The sequence below is a fragment of the Blennius ocellaris genome (genome assembly GCF_963422515.1).
Source record: "Blennius ocellaris genome assembly, chromosome: 5".
In the NCBI taxonomy this organism is placed as follows: Eukaryota; Metazoa; Chordata; class Actinopteri; order Blenniiformes; family Blenniidae; genus Blennius; species Blennius ocellaris.
Genome location: NC_137654.1, coordinates 30,935,070 through 30,961,936, shown reverse-complemented (window position 1 = coordinate 30,961,936; position 26,867 = coordinate 30,935,070). Strand labels below are relative to the sequence as shown.

The 26,867-nt window shown below is 44.9% G+C and overlaps 1 protein-coding gene across 4 annotated transcripts; it reads left to right on the top strand.

Annotated features, from left to right (window-relative positions):
• Positions 1 to 1,702: 1,702 nt before the first annotated feature.
• tpd52l2b (tpd52 like 2b) lies at positions 1,703 to 25,843 on the top strand. Of its 4 annotated transcripts, XM_080497069.1 has the most exons (8): positions 1,703 to 1,917; positions 9,595 to 9,758; positions 10,925 to 11,073; positions 16,131 to 16,178; positions 20,379 to 20,480; positions 21,913 to 21,939; positions 24,010 to 24,059; positions 24,965 to 25,843. In XM_080497069.1, the coding sequence occupies exons 1-8, from the start codon at positions 1,899 to 1,901 to the stop codon at positions 24,967 to 24,969; spliced, it is 564 nt and encodes a 187-aa protein (XP_080353195.1). In that variant the 5' UTR covers positions 1,703 to 1,898; the 3' UTR covers positions 24,970 to 25,843. The 4 variants fall into 4 exon arrangements, with proteins under 4 accessions (XP_080353195.1, XP_080353198.1, XP_080353197.1 ...); XM_080497072.1 differs by lacking the exon at positions 16,131 to 16,178; XM_080497071.1 differs by lacking the exon at positions 21,913 to 21,939.
• The last annotated feature ends 1,024 nt before the right edge of the window (positions 25,844 to 26,867 follow it).

Genomic DNA, 26,867 nt, shown 5'->3' with positions numbered 1-26,867 from the left:
ATCTGGCAGAACATCAGGACTGAAGACTGGCGCTTTGCAATGATTCATCTGAAGGCGATCGTCACATGGCGGAAACACGCCCGTCACCATAACAACACATCTTTTCACCGCTCACGCTCACTTCTTCTTCTTCCCGCTCCTGTATTCGACTCACTGCACCGCCTTGTGGTGTAAACGTGTACTGCAAGACTGAAGAGTTGGACGATCCCTTTTAATTTGAAATAAACGTTTCACATTTTTGCCTCTATGTGCTTCGCTTAAGTGTGAATTCAGTTTTGAGAGTCATAATGTGAAGACTCACAACCTTTTCTCTCTGGAAATACGTAGAAGAATCTACGTCAGCCGGAGGAGCAGAGGAGGTTTTGGACACGAAGAAGAAATCAAGTTGGAACTTTAGTTCGTATGTTTACAATCTTCTTGTTCCTGCAGGAAACTCCGTCTGACCTGGACTCACTTCTGTTCTGTTCTTTTCTGAAACGTTGACGAGGGATTTGCATCTTTTGAGAAACACGGTGTGATTTTAACCTTCACTTTCACTGTGTGGCGTCAGGAGAGTCTAAATATATATGTAAATATATATAAACAGCCTCCGGAAGCCGTCGGAGGAGGAAAACCACAATTTTTTTGCGTGACACCAAGAGAACGTTTAATGGTGAATATTGAGGTTCATCATGCTGAACGTTCGGTTTGACCAGTTTGTGTCTGAAAGAAGGAAAACGTGTTTAATTTTATTGCTTTCCATGAGTTTTGTATGCTCACGTTTGGTCCGACAGATCAATGAATGAAATAAAACTGCTTTTGGTCACTGAAAGGAGCAGATTCTTATTTTATTAAATTTTTTTTGTGGGCCTCATGCAGACGTGTCGCTGACTTTCTTTTGTCAAGCACTTTTAAAAGCTGAAACAAACTGCCGTACATAAGTGGACAACGGAAAACATTTAGGCAGAAAAACAGGTATTCTCATTAAAAAGTAAGCATAATTTAATTTCTGTAGCTATATTTATATGTAATAGGATTTTTTAATAGATTTTTAAAACTTCTTCTTATAGTTTTCTTTTTACTTTTCTTTTCACATCATCATTGTTATTATTATCATTATTATTATTAATAATAATATATACGTATTTATTTATTTGGTATAAGTAAAGATCATATCAACCAAGCAAAACTATGCATCCGACACAGCTGTTGTATTTTACTTGCTTTGGAATTTATGTTGTTCTTTAGATTATGTAGATAATTGAAGAACAAGGATTTAAAAGTAATTATGTTTGGGCGCTGGTGTGAAATTTGACAAAAATAATTGAAAGATTGATAATATATATTTTTCTGATTTATTTCATCAGTTTGTGAAAGGCCAAATAAAACTATTTATTAATATATATCTGTTTATTCGGAGTTAGTTCGGTGACGTCATTTGACGACACCGGAAGAAGACTTTCAGAAGTCAAGTCCGAGCAAATGAAGGAAAGTCACTTCCTGTTTCGAGTCCTTACCTTCATAACAAAAGTAAGAGGAGACGTACTGAAAAACTTGAGTCGTTGCTCGAGATTTATTATTATATTTATTTTAGTTTTTTCACACGTACCGTATTTGTATGTCCTGTTTTTTTCTTTATTTTCTTTTCCAACGGAACGCAAACGCAATAGGTTTCTGCCCCGCGGAGTTTTATCGTGAAATCCACTTCCGGTGGCGGGGGCCTTTAGCGGCGCTAGCTTCACGGGGCTCCTGCAAGCTGAGCTGGCTTGTTTCACAGCTCGGTACGCGGCTGTCGACGTCTTTTCCCCGAGAAGGAGCCTCGTACTGACGGGAGCGCAGAGCCTGCCGACCCCGTTTCACCCCGGAGGAGTTTAAAACTCGGCGTTTCCGTACCGGAGGAGCCGTTTGAGAGCGACGCCATGGACCCCGCCAGTCAAGGTAACTGTTAGCTTAGCCCAGCTAGCCTGTAGCTTAGCTTGTAAACAGTTCGCCGGACGGACTCGCACGGTTCTAATTCACCGCGGAGCGGCGGGTGTGTGTCGGGCCGTGTGTTTCCGTGTGTGTGTCGATTCTTGGAGGAGTTTTAAACACGTTTTTTTAGGGGGGCAGCTGGCGGGCGGAGGTCCGGAGGCCCGCCGCTAAATGACAGTGACAGCAGTGGATCGAGTTTCTGACGCTTCAGCCTCACAACTCCGCTCCGGTCTCCCCTCGTTCACATTCATGTTCTTATTGTTGTTTTTATTCACCCAGAAAACCGCCAACTAAAACTACCGAATCCAGCTGAAAACTGTCCAGTTGTTTATCGAGGCGTTTATAGATATTTAAATATCACGTTTCTAACAATATTCGCTGTTGTTGGCACTATAAAGCTGCTGTGACGTCACTGCCTACGTCAGTAAATATCTTGTAAGTCTCAGTAAAGTTAACTCCTTTGCATACAAGTAACTTATGTACCTTTTGTGCTCTTGTTAAATAATTTCCCCATTAGATTTATACTATTTGTCATAGTCATCGTGATGATAACAAGGTTTGTCTCCAGATGAGATTTTTAAATCAGCAGATGTTTCTGAGGATTTACTTGTTCTGCTTATTTGTTAAACAAAACCAGAATAAGTCACTTTATTAACTCTTAAACTGAACTGGACAAACCTCCCAGTGCTCTTATTTGTAAGCTTCCTGTTTCTGCAGACTTTTTTTGGCTTCACTGTAAAAAGTTTTTTTAAAAAATTGAAATAATCTTGTCTGTAGTTTATTAAAACATTTTCAGGAACACAACACAATTGATGAATCTGGAAGTAAAAACGTCTGTGGCAAGTTGAAATGTTAACATTTCTTCATCTCTTTGTAGACAAAGACTTCACTAATTGGCAAAACCTTTAATTATTCACTCATTGGAGCAAAACCTTTTGACTTCTCTTGTCAAATATCACAACTATATAATCCAACAACTACTTACAAACACGTTGCTGTAGAAAAGATTCACATGAATCACTGATGTTAACGAGCAGTTTATAGTTCACAGCTTGATAATCTCTATTATTTGGTTAAAATGTGGACAATTGGTCTCATTTAAAGTTTTGCTCTAGTTGTTTTTGTCACAAAGACGGCAGGAAGGATTCGGTGTCTTCAGGCTGCAGGCGGGGACGTTTGTCCACTGAGACTCGTTGGGTCGTCCTGGTGTGTCTTAATGTCTCTGGTGTGTCTCTGGTGTGTCTCTGGTGTGTCTCTGGTGTGTCTTAGTGTCTCTGGTGTGTCTCTGGTGTGTCTCTGGTGTGTCTCTGGTTTGTCTCTGGTGTGTCTCTGGTGTGTCTTAGTGTCTCTGGTGTGTCTTAGTGTCTCTGGTGTGTCTCTGGTGTGTCTTGGTGTCTCTGGTGTGTCTCTGGTGTGTCTTAGTGTCTCTGGTGTGTCTCTGGTGTGTCTCTGGTGTGTCTTGGTGTCTCTGGTGTGTCTCTGGTGTGTCTTAGTGTCTCTGGTGTGTCTCTGGTGTGTCTCTGGTTTGTCTTAGTGTCTCTGGTGTGTCTCTGGTTTGTCTTGGAGTGTCTCTTGGAGTGTCTCTGTGTGTCTTTTGGTGTCTTTTGGTGTCTCTTTGAGTGTCTCTCGGTGTGTCTCGGTGTGTCTCTTGGTGTCTCGGTGTCTCTTGGAGTGTCTCTTGGTGTGTCTCTGGTTTGTCTTGGAGTGTCTCTTGGTGTGTCTCTGTGTGTCTGTGTGTCTTTTGGTGTCTCTTTGAGTGTCTCTAGGTGTCTCTCTCGATGTCTCTCGGTGTCTCTCGGTGTCTCTCGGTGTGTCTCTTGGAGTGTCTCTTGGTGTGTCTCTGTGTGTCTGTGTGTCTTTTGGTGTCTCTTTGAGTGTCTCTTTGAGTGTCTCTAGGTGTCTCTCTCGATGTGTCTCGGTGTCTCTCTCGATGTGTCTCGGTGTCTCTCTCGATGTGTCTCGGTGTCTCTCTCGATGTCTCTCTCGATGTGTCTCTTGGAGTGTCTCTTGGAGTGTCTCTTGGAGTGTCTCTTGGTGTGTCTCGTTGTGTCTCTGGTGTGTCTCTAGTGTGTCTCGTGTGTGTCTCGGGTGTCTCTCGGGTGTGTCTCGGTGATGAGGACTAATCGGTGTCTCTCGATGCGTCCGTCCTCCCGTCCTTCAGGACGAGAGTTCCTCCATCAGTCTGGAAGTCAAACTAGAAGGAAGCAGTGAAACCGGAGACGTTTAGCTCAACCTGACGTTTCCTCACATGACGACTTCGTCTTCTTCTTCTTCTTCTTCTTGTTCTTGTTCTTCTTCTCCTTCTTCTTCTTCTTGTTCTTCTTCTTCTTCTTCTTCTTCTTCTTCTTCTTCTTCTTCTTCTTCTTCTTCTTCTTCTTGTTCTTGTTCTTGTTCTTCTTCTTGTTCTTGTTCTTGTTCTTCTTCTTGTTCTTGTTCTTGTTCTTCTTCTTCTTCTTCTTCTTCTTCTTCTTCTTCTTCTTCTTCTTCTTCTTCTTCTTCTTCTTCTTCTTCTTCTTCTTCTTCTTCTTCTTCTTCTTCTTCTTCTTCTTCTTCTTCTTCTGCAGGTTTAGTTTTTACATGTTTGCTAGAAAACAAAGTGACGACAGCGTCTCCAACCCAGTCTCATGTCATTGATTTTAAATTATTCACTCGTCTTTTTCCCTCGAGCCTCGGAGCTTTTTAAACAAAAATCAACTTTCTCATAAAAATAATTCACATTTGTTGACACTTTTGTATGTTGATGGGAGTTTCTGTGCTCTTCCTGAAAAAAGTTTGTTTGATTGTTCTAATAAATATTTATCGTTGTCTTTGTTGTGAACTTGTTGGTTCACTATCTTACCTTTTGTTTACTTGTGTTGAAGCTTGTTTACAAAACAACAGCTCAAGTGAAGAAGCAGTGGTTTTGAGTTGTAGTTTTTTTTTTAAGTTTTGCATTTTGAAAATTATGTCCATTTGTACTGCAACAGAAAAAAAACAGTTTTCATGTTGGGCCACTAGTTGGTGCTGGTTTTTTTTTTTTTTTTTTTTTACTGAAAACACACACACACACACACACACACACACACACACACACACACACACACACACACACACACACACACACTCAGAGAACAATGAGCTCTAAACTTCAACACGGAGAACGTTCTCATGGACAGACCCCCCCAAGATGGATTGTTATCACTGTGACTGTCAAAATAAAAGCACCAAGTCCCAGTTGAACATGGTGGAAATGTCATTCTGATCGTGTCTACTGAGCATGTGCAGAACTGCCCGGTGACTCAACTTGTTTCAACTTGTGAGACTTTTTTTTTTCAAAAAGTTGTGTTTTGTCTCCGGTTGCCGGTTGCTGGTTGCTGGTTGCTGGTTGCCGGTTGCTGGTTGCCGGTTGCTGGTTGCTGGTTGCTTCGACGCCGCAGCACCATTTACTATACATCTTGTGTGAACATTGGGAGGAGCTGCTGTTTGCATGTCGGCTTGGAAAGAATCCAGACTGAAGGAAGAAGTCGGGTTCTGTTTTCTTTTTTAAACCACGGAGGTGTGGTTGTGACACACCAGTGTTTAGACCAGCGTCTGGAAGTAAAACTGTACCATGAGATTCTGAATTCGAGTTTGTAACTCTGGATTATTTTACCATTGAAATCAGACTTTGATTTTTAAAAGCTGTCATACAACTTCATGTACGCATCTTTTTTTGCTTCTGATTTTTTTTTTTCAACATCTAAAAATATTCAGAGTGTAAAAATTCAATGTGTCAAAAATTCAGCTGCAAAAAAATTTCAGCTGTAAAAAAAAATAAAAAATTCAGCTGCACAGATAATCTGGCTGTTTTGCAGCTGAATTTTTTTTGCAGCTGAATTTTTTTTGCGGTTGAATTTTTTTTGCAGCTAGTTTTTTTTTTTGCAGCTGAATTTTTTTTGCAGTTGAATTTTTTTGCAGCTAGTTTTTTTTTTTTTTTGCAGCTGAATTTTTTTTGCAGTTGAATTTTTTTTGCGGCTGATTTTTTTTTTTGCAACTGAAATTCTTTTGTAGCTGAATTTTTTTTTGTGGCTGAATTTTTTTTTTTGGGCCCCCTGGCCCCAAATTCAATGTGTCAAAAATTCAGCTGCAAAAAAATTTCAGCTGTAAAAAAAATAAAAAATTCAGCTGCACAGATAATCTGGCTGTTTTGCAGCTGAATTTTTTTTGCAGCTGAATTTTTTTTTGCAGCTGATTTTTTTTTTGCAGCTGATTTTTTTTTTTGCAGCTGAATTTTTTTTGCAGTTGAATTTTTTTTGCGGTTGAATTTTTTTGCAGCTAGTTTTTTTTTTTTTTTACAGCTGACATTTTTTTGCAACTGAAATTCTTTTGTAGCTGAATTTTTTTTTTGCGGCTGAATTTTTTTTTTTGCAGCTGAATTTTTTTTTTGCGGCTGAATTTTTTTTGCAGCTGAATTTTTAGACACGTAAAATTTTTACACACTGAATATTTTTAGATGTTGGGGAAAAACAATCAGAAGCAAAAAAAGATACGTACTTGAAATTCGACAGCTTTTAAAATTCAAAGTCTGATTTCGATGGTAAAAGAATTCAGAGTTAGAAACTCGAATTCAGAATCTGACGGTACAGTTTTACTTCCAGGCCAGCTGGTCTGCAGCGACACAAGCTAGAGGAAGAGGATCAGCAGTGGCGGCTGCTCTTCTTCCTCCTCATCCTCACCGACTGTCGACGTGTTTCGCTTGTTGTATTTTAAGACTCTAGAACCAGCTGTGCCCCTGCAGAAAGAGGAACACGGTGTGGTTTCACACTGTGGTGTTGAAGAGTAAACACTCGATGCCCCACGGCGCCGCCATCTTGGAGAGGTCTCCCTCTCCGCTCTACGTAAAGATCCAGGAGAGAAGATCCACTAAAACGTTTGTAGCTCGCTTGCTAGTCCAGGTAGCAACACAATAATACCTGGTGTTAAAGCTGAGGAAACGTTCTATCCTGTGGAACCCTCGTGGAGGACATATTGTCCCGTGGAGCCCTCGTGGTGGACATATTGTCCCGTGGAGCCCTTGTGGAGGACATATTGTCCCGTGGAGTTGTGGAGGACATATTGTCCCCTCATGGAGGAATTATTGTCCCGTGGAACCCTCATGGAGGACACATTGTCCCGTGGAACCCATATTGTCCTGTGGAGCCCTCGTGGGGGGGACATATTGTCCCGTGGAACCCTCGTGGGGGGGACATATTGTCCCGTTGAACCCTCGTGGAGGACATATTGTCCCGTGGAGTCCTCGTGGAGGACATATTGTCCTGTGGAACCCATATAGTCCTGTGGAGCCCTCATGGAGGACATATTGTCCCGTGGAGGACATATTGTCCCGGGGAACCCTCGTAGGGGGACATGTTGTCCAGTGGAGCCCTCGTGGAGGACATATTGTCCCGGGGAGCCCTCGTGGAGGACATATTGTCCCGGGGAACCCTCGTGGGGGGACATATTGTCCCCTCATGGAGGACATATTGTCCCGTGGAGCCCTCGTGGGGGACATATTGTCCCGTGGATCCATGGTGTTGAAACACGACCTCAAGTGTTGGATCACGCTAATCTTGGTCTTTTGCAATCTGTTTTTTTTTTTTTTTTTTTTATTGCCCCGTTTCGTCTGAAGTCTTGTGCAAAACGAGTTCTTCTCTCTCGGTGGATGACGACACTCTGGGATCGTTGCACTCCGGTCGTCTGTGTAGATCAAAGGGGATCAAAGTGTTGACAGCCGGTCGTTTCTCTGTACACGTAGAAACCCTTATTGTTTTGAGTGTTGCTGCTTTTATTTTGTGGAATTTCCACCCCGTCGTCCTTGCTGCCGTCTCTCGACTGTCCCCTCGGGTTGCTGGTTCAGGACGGAACCGCCGGCAGTTGCAGGTTTCAGTGGAGAAAGTTTGGATCTGATGAACGTCTCGGGAACAGGAAGTCCTGACGGCGTTTCTTCTTCTATTAAATAAAAGCAGCCCAGGCCGGTGCTGGATGTGTAAATATTAACACAAGAGGAGGATGTGAATGAAAGCCGACTCGTTTTCCTCCGGGATTGTTCTGCACCCTAAATTTAGCCGTTGGTGTCGAAGCAGGTTTTTATTTTTATTTTTTTAAGGAAATAAGAACATATTGTGGGTTTTTTTTTCTAGTTTTGTGACGTTACATGTCAACGTTTTCATGTGAAAACTAGTAGCTGGACAATCAGAACAACGTTTCCTCTGTGGTGTCACGACTCCCAGTCCTTATTCTGCTGGGACTTGGTGCTTTTATTTTGACAGTCGCCCTAATAACAATCTAACTTGGTGGTCAGTCCACCAGAATGTTCTTAGAGCTCATTGTTCTCGTGTGTGTGTGTGTGTGTGTGTGTGTGTGTGTGTGTGTGTGTGTGTGTGTGTGTGTGTGTGTGTGTGTGTGTGTGTGTGTGTGTGTGTGTGTGTGTGTGTGTGTGTGTGTGTGTGTGTGTGTGTGTGTGTGTGTGTGTGTGTGTGTGTGTGTGTGTGTGTGTGTGTTCAGTACCAACAGCGCCCACTAGTGGCCCAACATAGAAACTACATAATTGTCAGTGTTTCTTTACACACAATACTTCAAAGATTGTCTAAAATTCTCACCTGTAAATTTTTCTTTCCCGTTTTCCAAAACGAGTCAAATCGTCGTCTTTGAAATTTGTTGCCGAGTCGACAGAAAACTGGGTCTGCAGGAAAACCGGTAGTGAAAAACCTTTTGTCCAGCAGATTTAACAATTAGTTTTTCCACAAACGCTTTTTTTTTTTTTTTTAATTCTGCGACGACTGCTGATCTCCTTTGTGTTGAGGTTTAATGTGTAAAAGATCCAGAAAGAGAAATGCAGCCGCGTCGTACGTTTTCACCGTGACGGGAGAACGTCGTGTTTCAATAGTCGTCATACCGAGGGAACGGTTCTTGTGGTAGAACGTTCAACCCTCAAGTAGAAATAAACCTTACGAGAACAGGTAGGACTTTAACCCTTAGAGGCCTGTGGGGTCAAAAATGACCCCACAGGTTGTTATTCTTCAACATCTTTAAAATGAAAAGTTGTAATATATTCATATTCCAGGTATTTCCTCATAAAACGTGTTTGCGACATGAGGCCATTTGCATTTTTACGTATTTTTTTCATAAATGTTAAGAAATTACAGTTTTTGTATCACAAGGGGAGTCAAAGTAACACATTTGATCACTAATTTCACCACACATCATAATCTGTCAATGAAAAATAAGTTAATAAATGTAGGATAATACTTAGATGTACAGTTACTGGGGAGAACTGACCTCCAGGGCGGTGAGACTGATGACATCACGTGTTTAAGCGGGACAGTCAGAGTTGCTAAGAATTAAGTTTCATAGAAGACAAAAACTGCCAATTTCTTCAAATTAATGAGAAAATCAAATAAAAATGCAAATGGCCTCGTGTCACAAACATGTTTTCTGAGGAAATACCTAGAATATGAAAATATTGCAACTCTTTGTTTGAAATGTTTTGAAGAATAAGTGTGGAAGGGTGTAGGTATTGCTAGGTTGTGCATCCAAGGGTTAATAAGGAGTTCTTCGGGAGGCGTCTATTTCCTGACGGCTGCAGGTTTCTAATGTGCCGACATGAAGGATTCTAGAAGAGTAAGAGATGTTCTATTGTCCCTCCAGACATCAACCTGAACTCTCCCAACAAGGGTCTGGGACCAGAGCAGCCGGACGGTCTGTCCCACGTCCCGGTGGACGGGGCCGAGGACAACTCTGTCCCCTCTCTGCCTCTGCCTCTGGGCCTGACGCTGGAGGAGGCCGAGGAGCTGCGCCTGGAGCTCACCAAGGTACGGTCTTAATCTACGACTGCGTACTGATCTATAATCTGGTGTTGGAGGAGGAAGAGGCTCTATAATCTGGTGTCAGAGGAGGAAGAAGCTCTATAATCTGGTGTTGGAGGAGGAAGAGGCTCTATAATCTGGTGTTGGAGGAGGAAGATGCTCTATAATCTGGTGTTGGAGGAGGAAGAGGCTCTATAATCTGGTGTTGGAGGAGGAAGAGGCTCTATAATCTGGTGTCAGAGGAGGAAGAAGCTCTATAATCTGGTGTTGGAGGAGGAAGATGCTCTATAATCTGGTGTCGGAGGAGGAAGAGGCTCTATAATCTGGTGTCAGAGGAGGAAGAAGCTCTATAATCTGGTGTCAGAGGAGGAAGAGGCTCTATAATCTGGTGTCGGAGGAGGAAGGTGCTCTATAATCTGGTGTTGGAGGAGGAAGAGGCTCTATAATCTGGTGTTTGAGGAGGAAGAGGCTCTATAATCTGGTGTCAGAGGAGGAAGGTGCTCTATAATCTGGTGTTAGAGGAGGAAGATGCTCTATAATCTGGTGTTAGAGGAGGAAGGTGCTCTATAATCTGGTGTTAGAGGAGGAAGGTGCTCTATAATCTGGTGTTGGAGGAGGAAGAGGCTCTATAATCTGGTGTCAGAGGAGGAAGAGGCTCTATAATCTGGTGTCAGAGGAGGAAGGTGCTCTATAATCTGGTGTCAGGGGAGGAAGATGCTCTATAATCTGATGTTAGAGGAGGAAGATGCTCTATAATCTGATGTTGGAGGAGGAAGATGCTCTATAATCTGGTGTTAGAGGAGGAAGAGGCTCTATGATCTGATGTTAGAGGAGGAAGATGCTCTATAATCTGGATTAGAGGAGGAAGATGCTCTGATCTTTTGATGTTTCTTGAGAAAACCCCTTTCTAAACTAGAACAGTTGAGATAAACGACCACGGGCACACGGCTCCTAGCAGCGGAAGCTAGCCGCTATCAAAGTAACCAATGCTAATGCTAATGCTCTGTAGCGCTGCCGCCAGGAGGACTGAGGTATCGCAGGTTCCACGATGACCTGACGGTTACGTGGAGTCGCTCAGAGTCAAATAGTCCATTGAGTGGTTCGGCAGAGCAGCAGTGGTCTGGAGCCCCCTGGTGGTGGAGGCGTCGGCCTGATGTGTGGATGTGCTGCAGGTGGAGGAGGAGATCAACACCCTCCGTCAGGTCCTGTCGGCCAAAGAGAGACACGCCGCCGAGCTGAAGAGGAAGCTGGGCCTCAGCCCGCTGACCGAGCTGAAGCAGAACCTCAGCAAGAGCTGGCAGGACGTCCAGACCTCCAACGCGTACGTATCCATCCCAGCTCTCACACCGGGGGCCGCGTCCCTCCACCTCCCGACGTAGCGTCGGGAGGTGGAGGGACGTAAGCCGGTTCCTTCCTCACCCCGTCAGCGGTAAATAAAATATCAAGAGGCTCCGGTGTTTCACCGAGAAGCTTTCAGCTGCAGGTTTAACTCCCGACGGCGACAAACTGACATAAAAGGTCCACTTTTATTTAAAGTCCCAGTGAAATGTAAAACACTACTTTGCAAAAAGAACCGATAGTTGGGGTTCTACTTGTAAGGTTCCTCCGACTCTGCCCCACCACTGTTGTCGCATAACAAAGTTATTTGAATTTTGAATCTCCAACCGAGGAAGTCGGGGGAATCCTTCTCCTTTGTGGGCGGAGCCTATGTGTGACGTCATGAGTTGTGCAGATCTCGATCTGTTGTGTTTATATCGGCTTGTTTCCTCTTAAATATCCAAGTTTTTACAGTGTTTTGAAGTTATAGTCAGCGTTTTATGAGCCTTGATGAAAGATTGAGCCTGGAAGAGACCGAGAGAGGAGAAGAGGAGCTCGGGCGGCTAGCGGGAGCTGCTAGCTAGCGGCTAGTAGACGATCCAGTAACACCTGAACTCGTCTTCGGTGATTCCGCAGTCGGAAAAGCTCTTGGACGTGTTGGAACCACGAAGTCGTTCTGCCAAAAGTCAGGAGCCTCAAAGCCTCAAAGGTGAAAAGTGGCGGCTGCTGAGGCGAGGAGACGAGGACGAATGGAGGACGAAGCGTCTTCTGCTTCCTCAAACATGTTCCAGACGGGGTCACCGATGGCAGAACCACCTTCTGTGTCTTCTTCATCAATCACTGGGTTTGAAATGACCACGATGATGAAATCTGGTTCAATTCAGCCTCTTCGTGGTCAAAACTCTGATCCTCCATAATGTAAACACAACTTGGGCGTGTGCACAACTCGTGATGTCACTCTGTTATTGTCAGAAGCTCCGCCCACCAGAGGAAATAGCGACGTTTATCGGCTATTTTCTCTCAGATTGTCGCGTTTTAACATTTTACCCTTCAGCCAGTTAGCAGGAAAACGTTCTAGAAGAGACACCAGAGTGTTCTGGAGGTGGAACCTTCATTTCACTGGGACTTTAAAAGTGCTATAGTGTTTCCCCTCCCGGATTAACCCCTGGATTAAAAAAAAAAAAAAAAAAAATGGTAAAATCCATGTATACGAGCAGTCGTGTCTGTTTGCTGGTCTGTTGTTTGTATTGGTCACTTTCAGTCCGTCGCTGTCAGAAGGTTCTCAGAGTCTCCCTTTGTTCTTCTGCACCACTTCAGTTAAAGCTGATTTAAATATTAGATGCGAGTCCGTGACACTCGGCTTGGCTCCGACTCTGGACCTTCTAGAACCTCCAGAACACCGTTCCTCGATGGGTCGTCGTCATCTTCCTGTTTGGCAGCGCATCAGAAGTAAAACTCTTCGTCTGCTGGTTTAACTTGAAGCCCCAGATTAACGCCAACTTGACGTTTTTTTCCCCATCTTGGGACGGTGAGAAAGACCCGACCAGGGATCGTCGCGTCCTGCTGTCAGTTCCTCCCTCTGACAGGCAAACTGGGCCGGCGCCGTGAGAAGGTTGCCGGTTGGGATCTGTGAGGCGCCGCTCTGTTTGCTCTCTCGCGCTTCTGACGTCTGTTTGGCTTCGTGTCTGGCAGCACGCCAAATACTCATCTCCTCTGTTTACCTTTTGATGGAGAGGCTCTGTCGTCTGTTGGAGGAGGAAGATGCTCTATAATCTGGTGTTAGAGGAGGAAGATGCTCTATAATCTGGTGTTAGAGGAGGAAGATGCTCTATAATCTGTCAGAGGAGGAAGATGCTCTATAATCTGTCAGAGGAGGAAGATGCTCTATAATCTGTCAGAGGAGGAAGATGTTCTATAATCTGTTAGAGGAGGAAGATGCTCTATAATCTGGTGTTAGATGAGGAAGATGCTCTATAATCTGGCGTCAGGGGAGGAAGATGCTCTATAATCTGGTGTTCGAGGAGGACGATGCTCTATAATCTGTTAGAGGAGGAAGATGCTCTATAATCTGATGTTAGAGGAGGAAGGTGCTCTATAATCTGTCAGAGGAGGAAGATGCTCTATAATCTGGTGTCAGAGGAGGAAGGTGCTCTATAATCTGTCAGAGGAGGAAGATGCTCTATAATCTGTCAGAGGAGGAAGATGCTCTATAATCTGTCAGAGGAGGAAGATGCTCTATAATCTGTCAGAGGAGGAAGATGCTCTATAATCTGTCAGAGGAGGAAGATGCTCTATAATCTGTCAGAGGAGGAAGATGCTCTATAATCTGTCAGAGGAGGGAGATGCTCTATAATCTGTCAGAGGAGGAAGATGCTCTATAATCTGTCAGAGGAGGGAGATGCTCTATAATCTGTCAGAGGAGGGAGATGCTCTATAATCTGTTAGAGGCGGAAGGTGCTCTATAATCTGTTAGAGGAGGAAGGTGCTCTATAATCTGATGTTGGAGGAGGAAGATGCTCTATAATCTGGTGTTAGAGGAGGAATATGCTCTATAATCTGGTGTTGGAGGAGGAAGATGCTCTATAATCTGGTGTTAGAGGAGGAATATGCTCTATAATCTGGTGTTAGATGAGGAGGATGCTCTATAATCTGGCGTCAGGGGAGGAGGATGCTCTATAATCTGGCGTCAGGGGAGGAAGATGCTCTATAATCTGGCGTCAGGGGAGGAAGATGCTCTATAATCTGGTGTTAGAGGAGGAAGATGCTCTATAATCTGGATGATGTTAGCGCTACTTGATCGTAAAGGAAGAGCTAATGCTATTAGAGAATGCTGATGCTCACAGGCGTGGCCAGTGGGCGTGGCCAGTGGGCGTGACCAGTGGGCGTGGCCACACAGTGACTTACAGGTTTGACCTGGACGATTTGAACTCGGCAGGTTTAGAACCATCAGCTTGTTGCTCCTGCTGCGGTGACTCTGGGGGCATTTTTTTTTTTTTTTTTTTTGTCTTTGTTTGCTTTTCCGTCACCAGACACATTGATTCACTGAGACGTGGCCGGCGGCAACCAGACGAGCAGCTTACTGCCGTCGCCACGGGAACGAGTGGGAGGAGAGGAATGTGGAAGAGGGAGTGAGAGATAGGAGGGAGGAAGAAGGGAGGGAGGGAGGAAGAGACACTGTTTTGCTGAGTCAGGCGTCACGTGGCGTCCAGAGAGGAGGCGAGGAGGCGACGGCGAGCCCAGAGAGCCGGGGGGGGGGGGGCGGGGGGGAGAGCTCTGCCATAAGTGGGACATGAATTATAAATTAGTTTCAGGCTTTTAAAAACCAAAAAAAACCTCTGAAGGTTTCCATTAAAGCCGGAGGAGGAAACAGGAAGCACTCGGCTGTCGGAGGCCATTTCCCCTGCAGTTTAAAGTGAATCATACCGACTGGACCAAAACACTTTCAGATTTTTTTTTTTTTTTGCCAAACAACCGCTCCCACGGTTTTTTTCTTTCCTGGATTTTCCTTCTACATTGTTCCGCTCAGTATTGTTTCACCAGATCAGCTGTTCTGAGCTCCAGAAATAAATCCCAGACAGAGAAATGCACACGAACGTCCAGATGTGACAGACTCGGCCTGTCCAGATGTGACAGACTCGGCCTGTCCAGGTGTGACAGACTCGGCCTGTCCAGCTGTGACAGACTGGGCCTGTCCAGGTGTGACAGACTCGGCCTGTCCAGATGTGACAGACTCGGCCTGTCCAGCTGTGACAGACTGGGCCTGTCCAGCTGTGACAGACTCGGCCTGTCCAGCTGTAACTGTCACATCTGGACAGGACGAGTCTGACACAGCCTGTCCAGATGTGACAGACTCGGCCTGTCCAGATGTGACAGACTCGGCCTGTCTGTCTGCACAGTGGGTTCTGTGGTACCAGGCTGCACTGTAGGCTCATGCTGCACATCTGTAAACAACTGGCCAGTGTGGAGGATCTCCTGGTCAACAACCAGTGTCTTCTTCTACTTTACACATCTGCAGTGGCGGTTTTCATTATTTGACCGTTTGAATGTTTATTGGTGCCGCTTGGTTTACTGTTGATGTGTCAATGTGGACCAGTGTGGACCTGGACCTTCACACTGGTCCAGGTCCACACTGGTCCAGGTCCACACTGGTCCAGGTCCACACTGGTCCAGGCCCACACTGGTCCAGGCCCACACTGGTCCAGGTCCACACTGGTCCAGGTCCACACTGGTCCAGGTTGCTGGTCCTTCAGCTCCTGTCAGTCATGTTGGTTCTGTGCAGGAGAAGAAGCCAGACGGTCAGAATGATAGAGACATGATAGAGACATGATGGAGACATGATGGAGACATGATGGAGACATGATGGAGACATGATGGAGACATGATGGAGACATGATGGAGACATGATAGAGACATGATAGAGACATGATAGAGACATGACGGTGAGACATGACGGTGAGACATGACGGTGAGACATGATAGAGACATGATAGAGACATGATAGAGACATGATAGAGACATGGTAGAGACATGGTGGTGAGACATGGTGGTGAGACATGGTAGTGAGACATGACAGAGACATGACAGAGACATGACAGAGACATGACAGACATGGTAGAGACATGATAGAGACATGATAGAGACATGATAGAGACATGGTGGTGAGACAAGGTAGTGAGACAAGGTAGTGAGACAAGGTAGTGAGACATGGTAGTGAGACATGATAGAGACATGATAGAGACATGGTAGTGAGACATGATAGAGACATGGTGGTGAGACAAGGTAGTGAGACATGACGGTGAGACATGGTAGAGACATGGTGGTGAGACATGGTGGTGAGACATGGTAGAGACATGACGGAGACATGACCGGGAGACACGAGTGAGACATGACAGTGAGACATGATAGAGACATGACGGTGAGACACGACAGTGAGACATGATAGAGACACGACGGTGAGACACGATAGAGACGTGACAGTGAGACATGATGCGGTGCAGAAACAGTGTATTGAGTGTGTCCCTCTGTGTCCCCTGTGTCCTGATCCTGCCGTTGTGTCTCCAGATATCTGTCTGCTTCAGCCACTCTGGACGACATAACCCGCTCAGAAGCGTGAGTTCACCTCCTCCTCTCTCCTCCTCTCCTTCTCTCCTTCTCTCCTTCTACATGACTTAAGGTTTCTTTAACTTTGTTTTTCACTGCGGTGGACTTTATTTCCCCACTTGTCTTTTTTTGTTTTTTCTTTTCTTTAAATGGTCTTCATGCTTTTATTTTTTTTGTTTTCCTGTTTTGTTTTGCTCCTGTGGTCGACGCTGCTGCAGCTGCTTGGGATGTTTGTGGTTTAAGAGGATCTGCTGCTTTACTTTGGCGGGGTCTGTGGTCTGTTGTGTGTTTGTGTGAATAGAACAAACCCCGATTTCACAATCCAGTCGTCTTAAAAACACCAACGGCTGCTTTAATATTCAACAATCGGCCTGAAGAAGTAGGAAAAGCAGCGACGGCGCCTCCAGTCTGACGGAGCTTTTATTGCAGCGGGACGACGTTTTCTGTCCCACATTTATTACCTTCGACTACCAGAGTCGAGGGGAAGTTCTGTTTTTATCTGCGTTTTATTTATCGATTTATTTGGTTGTATTTTAACAACTTTTTCAAAAACTATGAAGCCGAATTGAATGAAATTTGTCATCAACTTCAGACCAATCCTCGGCGAAATGTTTTAGAATACATCGTAAAAAAAAAAATGTTATCAGCGTGTGTTGCCATGGAGACGCTCCCTGGCCAACGTAGTGCACGTCGACACGAGCTAATGGCTAACATGTTAGCAACGCTAGCTGAGGTCGGCGAACAGACGCGGCGTTGGCGAAGGTCTGCGCTCTACCGAGTGTAGCTCTACTTTTTTTTAATGTCTTTTTCCGTTGTGCTTTGATCAAGTGAGGTCAAACGGCTGAGCAGCGTTTTAGGATGTCGGAAGACGAGTTTCTAAAAACAAAGTGAAACAAAGTGAAACAAAGAGAAACAAAGTAAAACAAAGTGAAACAAAGAAAAGACGGGATCCAGACGGACTGAAGCTCTAAAGGACTAACGAGTTTCTAAAAGTTCAACCAGGATCTACTTTTGTAACGGCGAACGTTTTGAACCTGGTTTCAGTTTAGTTTAGTTTAGTTTGAGTTTTATTGTAAGAATGAGATGGACACGCCCACATTTTGGTATCGTTGCACTTTTTAACTGCGGCTCCACACGTATTAGGAAAAACAAAAGTGAGCATCAAAACAGAATTTCAGATCTTTGATCAGGCTTGGAGACGGTGAAACGATCAAATGATGTATTTCAACACAGAGCGTCATTAAATAGAAACTGACTTTGTTAAAGATGCGTCCAAACATCAGTTTTTTTATAAAAGTTGTGCTTCCCAATCGGGCGACACCAAGTGTGTTTTCAACCGGTTGTTAAATACGAGCGACAGAATCTTGACGACACGACGAGGGGAGGAAAAAAAAAAAAAAAGAGCACAGCTTTTATTCTGGCGGGGCCGCTTCCTGTGACGTCGGTAGAAAGATTTCCAAATGGGTCTGGAGGGAAAAACGTCAGGATTGAGTCTCTGTTGTTGTTTCTGTTTTGTTTTCTTGTGATTTTGAGATAAAATGTTCAGTCATTTATGAATAAATAAAGTTGTAATATATTTATTTCTGTTCATTAAGCTGAGAAACGGCTCCGTTTAAATGCGTTTCCAGTGTTTGTTTGTTTTTTAGGACGTTATTATCTCGTCTTCCAGCGCCACCTGTAGGCCACTAATGGCCGTCAGGTGATCAAAGTGCCAAAACACTTTGATCCAAGCAAGTCTGCTGAGATTACAGGTTTTATGAATTAGTTGTGCAAATTATAAGTGTATGAAGGTATTTATTCATCTAATCCAGTGTTTTTCAACCTTTTAGAGCCGAGACACACTTTTTTGTTTGGAAAACTCTGGAGTCACACCTCCACCTGAACATGTTAAGATGTTAAACTATGTAGCCTCTATTAACAATATAAAGTCTTTCTCATCAAAGTTTTATCAACAGGAATCCAGTAAATCCAGAAAGCAAGGACTTTTTTTAATAGTGCCTCCCTCAGTGTGAAACCTGGACCTGATGGATGAAGAGCTGAGATCCTGCTTTTCAAAAACTTCTCCATCACTGTCACTGACACAGTACTTTGATACAAGATGGTAGCAGGAGGTGGAGATGAACCACACTGACGTCTGTCACTTTACATTTCACCGGCAAAGTTCTGTGCTGCCCTCTAGTGGTGAAGAGTATTTATACAGGATTACTCTTCAAAAGCAAATGTTTTTTAGAAAGAAATGTGATAATTTAATAATAAGGTTGAAAAACACTGATCTAACAGTCAGATCAGTTTAATAAATGTAGGTTGCATTAATTACCCTCATTAATCCAGTAGACTTTTAATTTGTCGCTCTATTATATAGGTTTAAATTGACGGGGCGCCGTCATTGGATGGTTTCCTACTCGGCGGCTCGTCGTTTCTGTAGAACGACTTCATGCCGAGTGACGAACGATAGAAAACTTCATTTCATCCGTGGCTTTATTGAAGCAAGAGCCTGGTTCAGGTTCTCTACAGTTATAGATCTATAGAGCCACGTCGTTAGAGGCCGATTGGCAGCACCGGATCTGTCATGATGTTGATGTTGTGCCAGGAACTGTTGGTTATTTTGTTGTTTTTGTTTGTGTTTACCGGAGGCAGACCTTCTCTCAGGTAGGCGTCCGTCACAGAGACGTTCTTCATTCTCACTGTCTGGGATTAACGTTTCTCTCTCCGCTCGTCCCGATGGTTTCCTTTCTCAGCGCCGTGTATTAATCCTGGTGTTTCCCCGCTGGGCGCTGCTGCTTCTGGAGCCGCCGTGAGGAAGTGCCGAGTCATGGCGGCCGCTAAGTGCCGAGTCATGGCGGCCGCTAAGTGCCGAGTCATGGCGGCCGCTAAGTGCCGAGTCATGGCGGCCGCTAAGTGCCGAGTCATGGCGGCCGCTAAGTGCCGAGTCATGGCGGCCGCTAAGTGCCGAGTCATGGCGGCCGCTAAGTGCCGAGTCATGGCGGCCGCTAAGTGCCGAGTCATGGCGGCCGCTAAGTGCCGAGTCATGGCGGCCGCTAAGCGCCGAGTCATGGCGGCCGCTAAGCGCCGAGTCATGGCGGCCGCTAAGCGCCGAGTCATGGCGGCCGCTAAGCGCCGAGTCGCTAAGCGCCGAGTCATGGCGGCCGCTAAGCGCCGAGTCATGGCGGCCGCTAAGCGCCGAGTCGCTAAGCGCCGAGTCATGGCGGCCGTTAAGCGCCGAGTCATGGCGGCCGTTAAGCGCCGAGTCATGGCGGCCGCTAAGCGCCGAGTCATGGCGGCCGTTAAGTGCTGACAGAGACACAAACCTGTCTGTTCTGATGGTTTCCTTTCTCAGCATCGTGTATTAATCCTGGTGTTTCCTGGGTGCTGCTGCTTCTGGAGTGCCGAGTCACGGTGGCCGCTAAGTGCCGAGTCACGGCGGCCGCTAAGTGCCGAGTCACGGCGGCCGCTAAGTGACGGAGACAAACCAGTCTGTTTGGACTCGGAGTGTTAATTTGACCTTTCAAGATGGAGGCTGGTACTTTTTAAGCGAGGCTTTTGGCTTTTCCTTCCTTGGTTGCTGAGTCGTTTGTTTGTTGTTGTTTTTGGTGTTTTGTTTTTTTTAATTTAACACTTTGTTTACTTCAAACTAACATCGTTTGATTTGGTTTTGGAGCAGGTGTGTCTAACTTTTCTATTTTTGTCTCTCTCCTTCCCTTCAATCTCCCTTTTCTTCTATTTTTCATTCATCCTCCTCTATTCTCTCCTCCTCCTCCTCCTCTGTTCTCTCTACCTCCTCCTCCTCCTCTATTCTCTCCTCCTCTGTTCTCTCTATCTCTTCCTCCTCCTCTATTCTCTCTACCTCCTCCTCCTCCATTCTCTCCTCTATTCTGTCTACCTCCATTCTCTCCTCCTCTATTCTCTCCGCCTCCATTCTCTCCTTCTCTATTCTCTCCTCCTCTATTCTCTCTACCTCCTCCTCCTCCATTCTCTCCTCTATTCTGTCTACCTCTATTCTCTCCGCCTCCATTCTCTCCTTCTCCATTCTCTCCTCCTCTATTCTCTCTACCTCCTCCTCCTCTATTCTCTCCTCCTCCTCTATCCTCTATTCTCTCCTCCTCTATTCTCTCCTCTATTCTCTCTACCTCCTCCTCCTCCTCTATTTCTCTCCTCCTCCTCTATTCTCTCCTCCTCCTCCTCCTCCTCCTCCCCCCACTGTCCCTGCAGCTATAAGAAGACTCAGGAGACATTGTCCCAGGCGGGACAGAAGACCACGGCGGCTCTCAGCACCGTGGGAACGGCCATCAGCAGGAAACTGGGCGACATGAGGTACGGAGCAGCAGAGCCAAAATGGCCGCCAGCCGCTGGGCCACGAGAACAAAATGAGCCAAACCACATGAGAATATTGTTTGTTTATAAAAACACCTTTCAGCTTGTAGTGATAAAAATCACAAAGCGCTTTTACAGAACTAAAGTAAAACGTGACAAACCAATAGAGTTTTGACAAAAATGATTCACATAAAAAGTTTGAAAAAGATCCTTTTGTTTTATAAAAAGAGGTCAAATTAGGATCTTATTAAGATGCAGCAGCTTAAAATGATGAAAAAGTGTCAATCTGACCAAAGTAATAAGAATTCTAGTGACTGATTTATAAGAAGTGACTGAAAAAACAGGTTTCCTGCTCCGAGGCTCATTTTGTCTTGTCGTTCTCAGCTCGTCTTGTCGTTCTCAGCTCGTCTTGTCGTTCTCAGCTCGTCTTGTCGTTCTCAGTCCTTTAGAGCTTCAGTCCGTCTGGATCCCGTCTTTTCTTTGTTTCTCTTTGTTTCATTTTGTTTCACTTTGTTTCTCTTTGTTTCTCTTTGTTTCTCTTTGTTTCTCTTTGTTTCTCTTTGTTTCTCTTTGTTTCACTTTGTTTCTCTTTGTTTCTCTTTGTTTCTCTTTGTTTCATTTTGTTTCACTTTGTTTCTCTTTGTTTCTCTTTGTTTCTCTTTGTTTCACTTTGTTTCACTTTGTTTCTCTTTGTTCTCTTTGTTTCTCTTTGTTTCACTTGGTTTCACTTTGTTTCAACTTTGTTTCACTCACTGCCCGTTTGCTCATCGTGAAGAAATACTGCATGTTTACTAATGCTCTGTGAGAGTGAGTGTGTGTCTTTCTTCAAGCAGCTTTTTATCATTTGCTTGTTTGTGTTTGTTCCTGGAAGAAGTTTTATTGTGACTAAAAGCAACTCGTACGTTTTAACATCAGGAGAGGAAAACACCCACACTGACGTCTCTTTACTAAAACCTCGTTTATACGTAGAAACTCTTAATGTGATGAAGGATCTGAAGAAATTGAGGCGTAACAGACTGGAAGTGAAAAATATAAAAGTTCTGGTTCGTAATGTGTTAAAGTTTGTTTTTCTTTTTTTTTATTTACTTATTGATCAAATATCTAGAAACTCCACTTCCTGCTTTTCTTTTAACGTGGAGAAAAAAAAAACCTCGGTTCATATTTGAAATTATTCGATAAACTTCTTTGCAATCAAACGCGTTTGTTTGCTAGTTTTCTCAACGAGAAAACCAAACGTCCACTAGTAGATGAACCGTGAAGAAAATCTAGACGATGAAGATAAAGAAGCTAGAATGTGGACTGAACGTCTTCGTCCACTGCGGAGCTTCAGCTGGACGTCGTCCTCGTCCCTCCATGTCCTCACCTTTGTCCCCCGCCTCACCTGCTCTTTTCTTTCTTTCCTTCTTTCCCTGCTGCCTTGTTCGCCCTGCAGAGCTCTGCCTTTCTCTAACTCCTTTAGGTAAGAAGCTCAGGAAGAACGCGCAGCTCCTAACATTGAGTTTGTTTGTTTGCTGATGATGATGTAGTTTTACTTCAGTTTAGTTGTTTTTTTTGTTACCTTATACTTCTTTCCTCTTTTAGTGAGCGACTAATTGTGTGGAAAATGATTGTTGTTTACTGGAAGCAGTTTACAAAAGGACGAGGCTGCAGTTTACCGCATTACCGTATTTTCTGGACTAGAAGTCACACCCGAGTTAAAGTACAGGTGACAAGAAGAGCAGAAAACACACGCTGCAATATTTATTTCGCATTTATTGTCCACAAATACATGAAAATACTTTAAAAAAAAAATACTATATAGTTAAACACTATTTTAAAGAAAACGGGTCACATTTATACACATAATGAGACGTTTTAGACGTTTCTTCATTTGGAAAGCGGCGTGACGGTGCGGCGGCGTGAACACAAGCGATGAGCGTCACCCGGGACACGAGTGGTCACATGACGCCACAGCCGTCCATCTTTACTTCTCGTTGTTTGGACGAGATTCAGCTTCTGTTGTCGTCGTTCTGTGCTTCTCTTGTCACACAGTGACGTCTAGTGTCACTGAGGGAATGACGGGGGGAGACTTCTAGTCCAGAACACGTGGTGACGGAGGACTTAACCTGCACTTGTGTGTGTGTGTGTGTGTGTGTGTGTGTGTGTGTGTGTGTGTGTGTGTGTGTGTGTGTGTCTCTGCTTGCATTGTAACTCTCTGTCTCCTTCCTTTAACGCTCACAAAGTAGCAACTATTCCATTCGCCACTCGATAAGTATGCCGGCTATGAGGTAAAGTAACACACTACTGCTCCTTCTCTAACACACACACACACACACACACACACACTGAGTCTGTTACCTGAACTTTACTTTGTATTTTGTGTCGCTTCTATTTGTTTTCTGCTCAAAAGTAAAACATTTTTTCACGTCTGTTCAGGTTCGTCACCTGTTGTTTATTTACCGTGACAAATACTTCTATTGGTGATTCTAACTGTGTAACGTGTATAACGATGTACAGGAGAATTAAAATAGAATCATTTCCCCTCCTGGCGTCTCTTCTGTCCCAGACGGAGACACTTTAACAGTTTAAACTAGATGATCTGCATTTTCCCAAGGCAAATGCATGATCGTGTGAATGCAAACTGTAATGCTTTTTGCTGCCTTGCCTGCGGCAGGGAGACTGGAATGCTTTGAAAAAATGGAAAAAAGTTGGGAAAAGTTGAACAAGTTTCAAAAAGATGAACAAAGTTTCGAAAAGTTGAACAAGTTTCGAAAAGTTGAACAAGTTTCGAAAAGTTGAACAAGTTTCGAAAAGTTGAACAAGTTTCGAAAAGTTGAACAGTTTCGAAAAGTTTGAACGCGTTTTCGAAAAGTTGAACGCGTTTCGAAAAGTTGAACGCGTTTCGAAAAGTTGAACGCGTTTCGAAAAGTTGAACGCGTTTCGAAAAGTTGAACGCGTTTCGAAAAGTTGAACGCGTTTCGAAAAGTTGAACGCGTTTCGAAAAGTTGAACGCGTTTCGAAAAGTTGAACGCGTTTCGAAAAGTTGAACGCGTTTCGAAAAGTTGAACGCGTTTCGAAAAGTTGAACGCGTTTCGAAAAGTTGAAAAAGTTACTAAAAATTGAACAGGTTTAAAAGTGGAACGGTTGAAATCGGTAAAGATTTGAAGAAGTTATAGCGAGTTAAAAATGTCTCCATCCGTTAACGTTGGAAAAAAGTGGCACAAAAGTTGAAATACTTTAAAAAGTTGACGAGATTTAAAAAAGCCGGAAAGTGCCGAAAAAGCTGCACAATTTGATATTTGAACGTTGACAAACAGGTGAAGATCGCCAGAGTTCTAGCGATTCGAAAAACGTCCAGAATAAACAGAAACAGAATCTGAAGAGTGTGGACGCCTTGCCTTCACACTAAGTAGAACCTGTAGGGACACCGTCTCACAACGTGAGATCTCTGGTTCCTCAAACTGCTTTCCTGGTTTAGTTCGGAGTGTAGAAAGACGGAGTTTCTTCCTCTCTGGACGTGTTGACGTGACGTCTGCTTTGTGATCCGCAGGAACTCTGCCACCTTCAAGTCGTTCCGAGGACAGAGTCGGGACGCTGAAGGTGAGGAGACGTCCATCTTCAACTACACCCTTTTTTATAGTGCTGCAGAGCCACGTGGGGGCGGGGCTAAACCCCGCCTACATTTAAACATCAATAATGTGATTTCATATTGATTTAAGAGACACATTGTCTCGTCTCGTCGCTCCACAAACCTTTTATTCAAACTTGATTCTGCTCCATTAGAATATTAGATCCTAGGAGCTACATTCACAATCTGCTGTGTCTGTGTGACACAGCAGATTACCATAGATGGAGGAAGTACTTCCTCTCGTGGCGCCATGTGCCAGAGCAGAGCCGCCTAAAGTGTGGAGGAGCCTACCTTGATTGTGATTGGCTGAACCCCCGATGACATCATATAGGGTCTGATTGGCTGCTGAGAGAGAGAGACATTAGAGCTGAGGCACACACAGAGAGAGAGAGAGAGAGAGGAGAGAGAGAGAGAGAGAGAGAGAGAGAGAGAGATGAGAGAGAGAGAGGAGAGAGAGAGAGAGAGAGAGAGAGAGGAGAGAGAGAGAGAGAGAGAGAGAGAGAGAGAGAGAGAGAGAGGAAGAGAGAGAGAGAGAGAGAAGAGAGAGAGAGAGAGAGATGGAGAGAGAGAGAGAGAGAGAGAGAGAGAGAGAGAGAGAGAGAGAGAGAGAGAGAGAGAGAGAGAGAGAGAGAGAGAGAGAGAGAGAGAGAGAGAGAGAGAGAGAGAGAGAGAGAGAGAGAGAGAGAGAGAGAACCATTGTAAACAAGTTAGCTTCAAGGCTAGCAGCTTTAGCCTCCTGATTCAGGTCTTGTTTTACAAAACGAGAGAGCATTTTCCAGAATTTGACCTTTTTAAAGAAACGTTTTTATAAAAATCTTGCCAGGTCTTAGTTTTTTGGGGCTTTCACGCTTTTAATTTGTAATTTCCCCCTCCTCAGCATAAGGTGGTCGGACCGCGAGGGACCGAGGAGGGCCGTCGCCTCCCCCCACCGGACGCCACGCCCCACTCACGAGAACCCGCCCTTCTGAGCCTCCTCTTCCTCCTCCTCCTCCTCTTCCTCCTGTACTGTTACCACCCTCTCCTCCACCTCAGCCACTCACTCTGCACCTCCTCCCTCCTGCTCGCCCCCCCCTCCCCCCCCCCCCTCCCCCCGCCACACCTCCTCCTCCGTTAGCGACGGACGCCGTCAGACTGAAGCGGCGGTTCAGTCGCGGTTCCTTCCTCTTCAGTTACTGATGAAGGTCGGATGAATCAGGATGGTGATCCCAGGACCACCTCCTCCTCCTCCTCTCCTCCTCCTCCTCCTCTTCCTCCTCCTCTTTCCTCCTCCTCCTCCTCCTCTCAACAATCTCAAAGCTCCTTAATCTCAAAACACTTTCTTGATCAATTTCAAGAGATTCATGAGACGTCGAGTCGCGTTTGTTTGTTTGTTTGTTTGTTTTGTTGTTCAGTTTGAGGGTTTGAGGTTCTCCAGGAAGGTTCTACCTCCACCTGCAGAACTCTCTCTCTTTGTTTCCCTCCTCTACGTCCCATGATGCACTGTGAGCACGCCATCGTCACGCCACATTAACGTTCCCCTCCTCTTCCTCCTCCCCCCTCCCCCCCTCCCCCTCCCCCTCTCTCCATGCATGCTCACGTCTCCACCGACCACCAGGTTGTAAAAACAAACGAACCCCTTCAACCATTTTGTAATATAAACAATTTTACACTGCTTTGCATAACGTTTTTTACATAACTTTTATCGATCTGTATAAATACTCTGAGCAGGCAGGTCAGGAGGAGATGAAAGAAAAGAATGAAAGGGAATGAAAGCAGGAGGCGGGCTGGAGATGAAAGGGGGGGGGGGGGGAACAAAGCACTCCAGAAAGGGGGGCGGAGCCAAACGGGGGGGGGAACAGAGAAAAGACGCGAGCGCCCGCTTCCTCCTCGCCGAGCACGAATGTCTCCGCTTCTCTTGTCGGCCTTTAACTCACTTTAACCCCTTCAGCCCCGGAGGAGAGAGAGAGAGAGAGGCCGCTCGCTTCTGTTACTTTTATTTTGAAAAGAAATGTGTGGGAGTGGAAGGAGTTCAGGCTTCCTGAGCGTCGCGGAGAAACGGAGGATGAGTGGAGAAAAGAATCTGATCGGGAGGAAAAGTCGGGAAACGATTCAAACTGGGAAAGAAACTTAAAGCTCCTGAAAGAAATTTACTTTTTTTGTTTTTTTTTTCCTCAAATTTTCCCGTCCAGCTTTTTTTCTCTTTTCAAACCTTCGATAAGCTTTTGAAACGAAAGTGACGAATCTTTTCAAAGCTGAAGTGAAAGTGTGGAGAAAAACAGTTGAACGGGTTCGTTGTTTAAAAGAATAAAGTCCAAAATGGTTTTTCACACTTTGTCTCCAAAGTGACAGAAAACACACACACACACACACACACACACACACACACACTAACCTTTTCACAACCTGTTTTCTTTTCTTCTGTTGCCAACATTTTGTATAAAGTGTGAAGTTTTGTACAAAATTTCCCCCCTGCTGCCAAATATTCACCAAAATAAAAGCGTCGTGATTTTCCACGCTGAACGTGGATTCTTCTCCGACGACGACGAAACTCGTCGACGACTGTTGCCATGGCGACACGGCCCTCGGTTGCCCCCCCCCCCTTCTAGTTTTGTTACGTTTTGCGTTCCGCCGCCTTTATTTTGTTGTTGTTGTTTTTGTTTCCTTCAGTTTGAAGAGGTGGATTCGGAGACGGGATTTCTTCGCGGTTTAAGACGCCGTCGGTTTCTAGAAGCTGAATGTTAAACACCCGCCGGGGCGACGTGACCCCCCCCCCACACACACACACACACACACTACGAGCA

Coding starts and splice junctions, on each gene's coding strand:
- tpd52l2b (XM_080497069.1), top strand. Junction 16,179..20,378: donor GACATAACCCGCTCAGAAGC/GTGAGTTCACCT, acceptor CTGTCCCTGCAG/CTATAAGAAGACTCAGGAGA. Junction 21,940..24,009: donor CCTTTCTCTAACTCCTTTAG/GTAAGAAGCTCA, acceptor TGTGATCCGCAG/GAACTCTGCCACCTTCAAGT.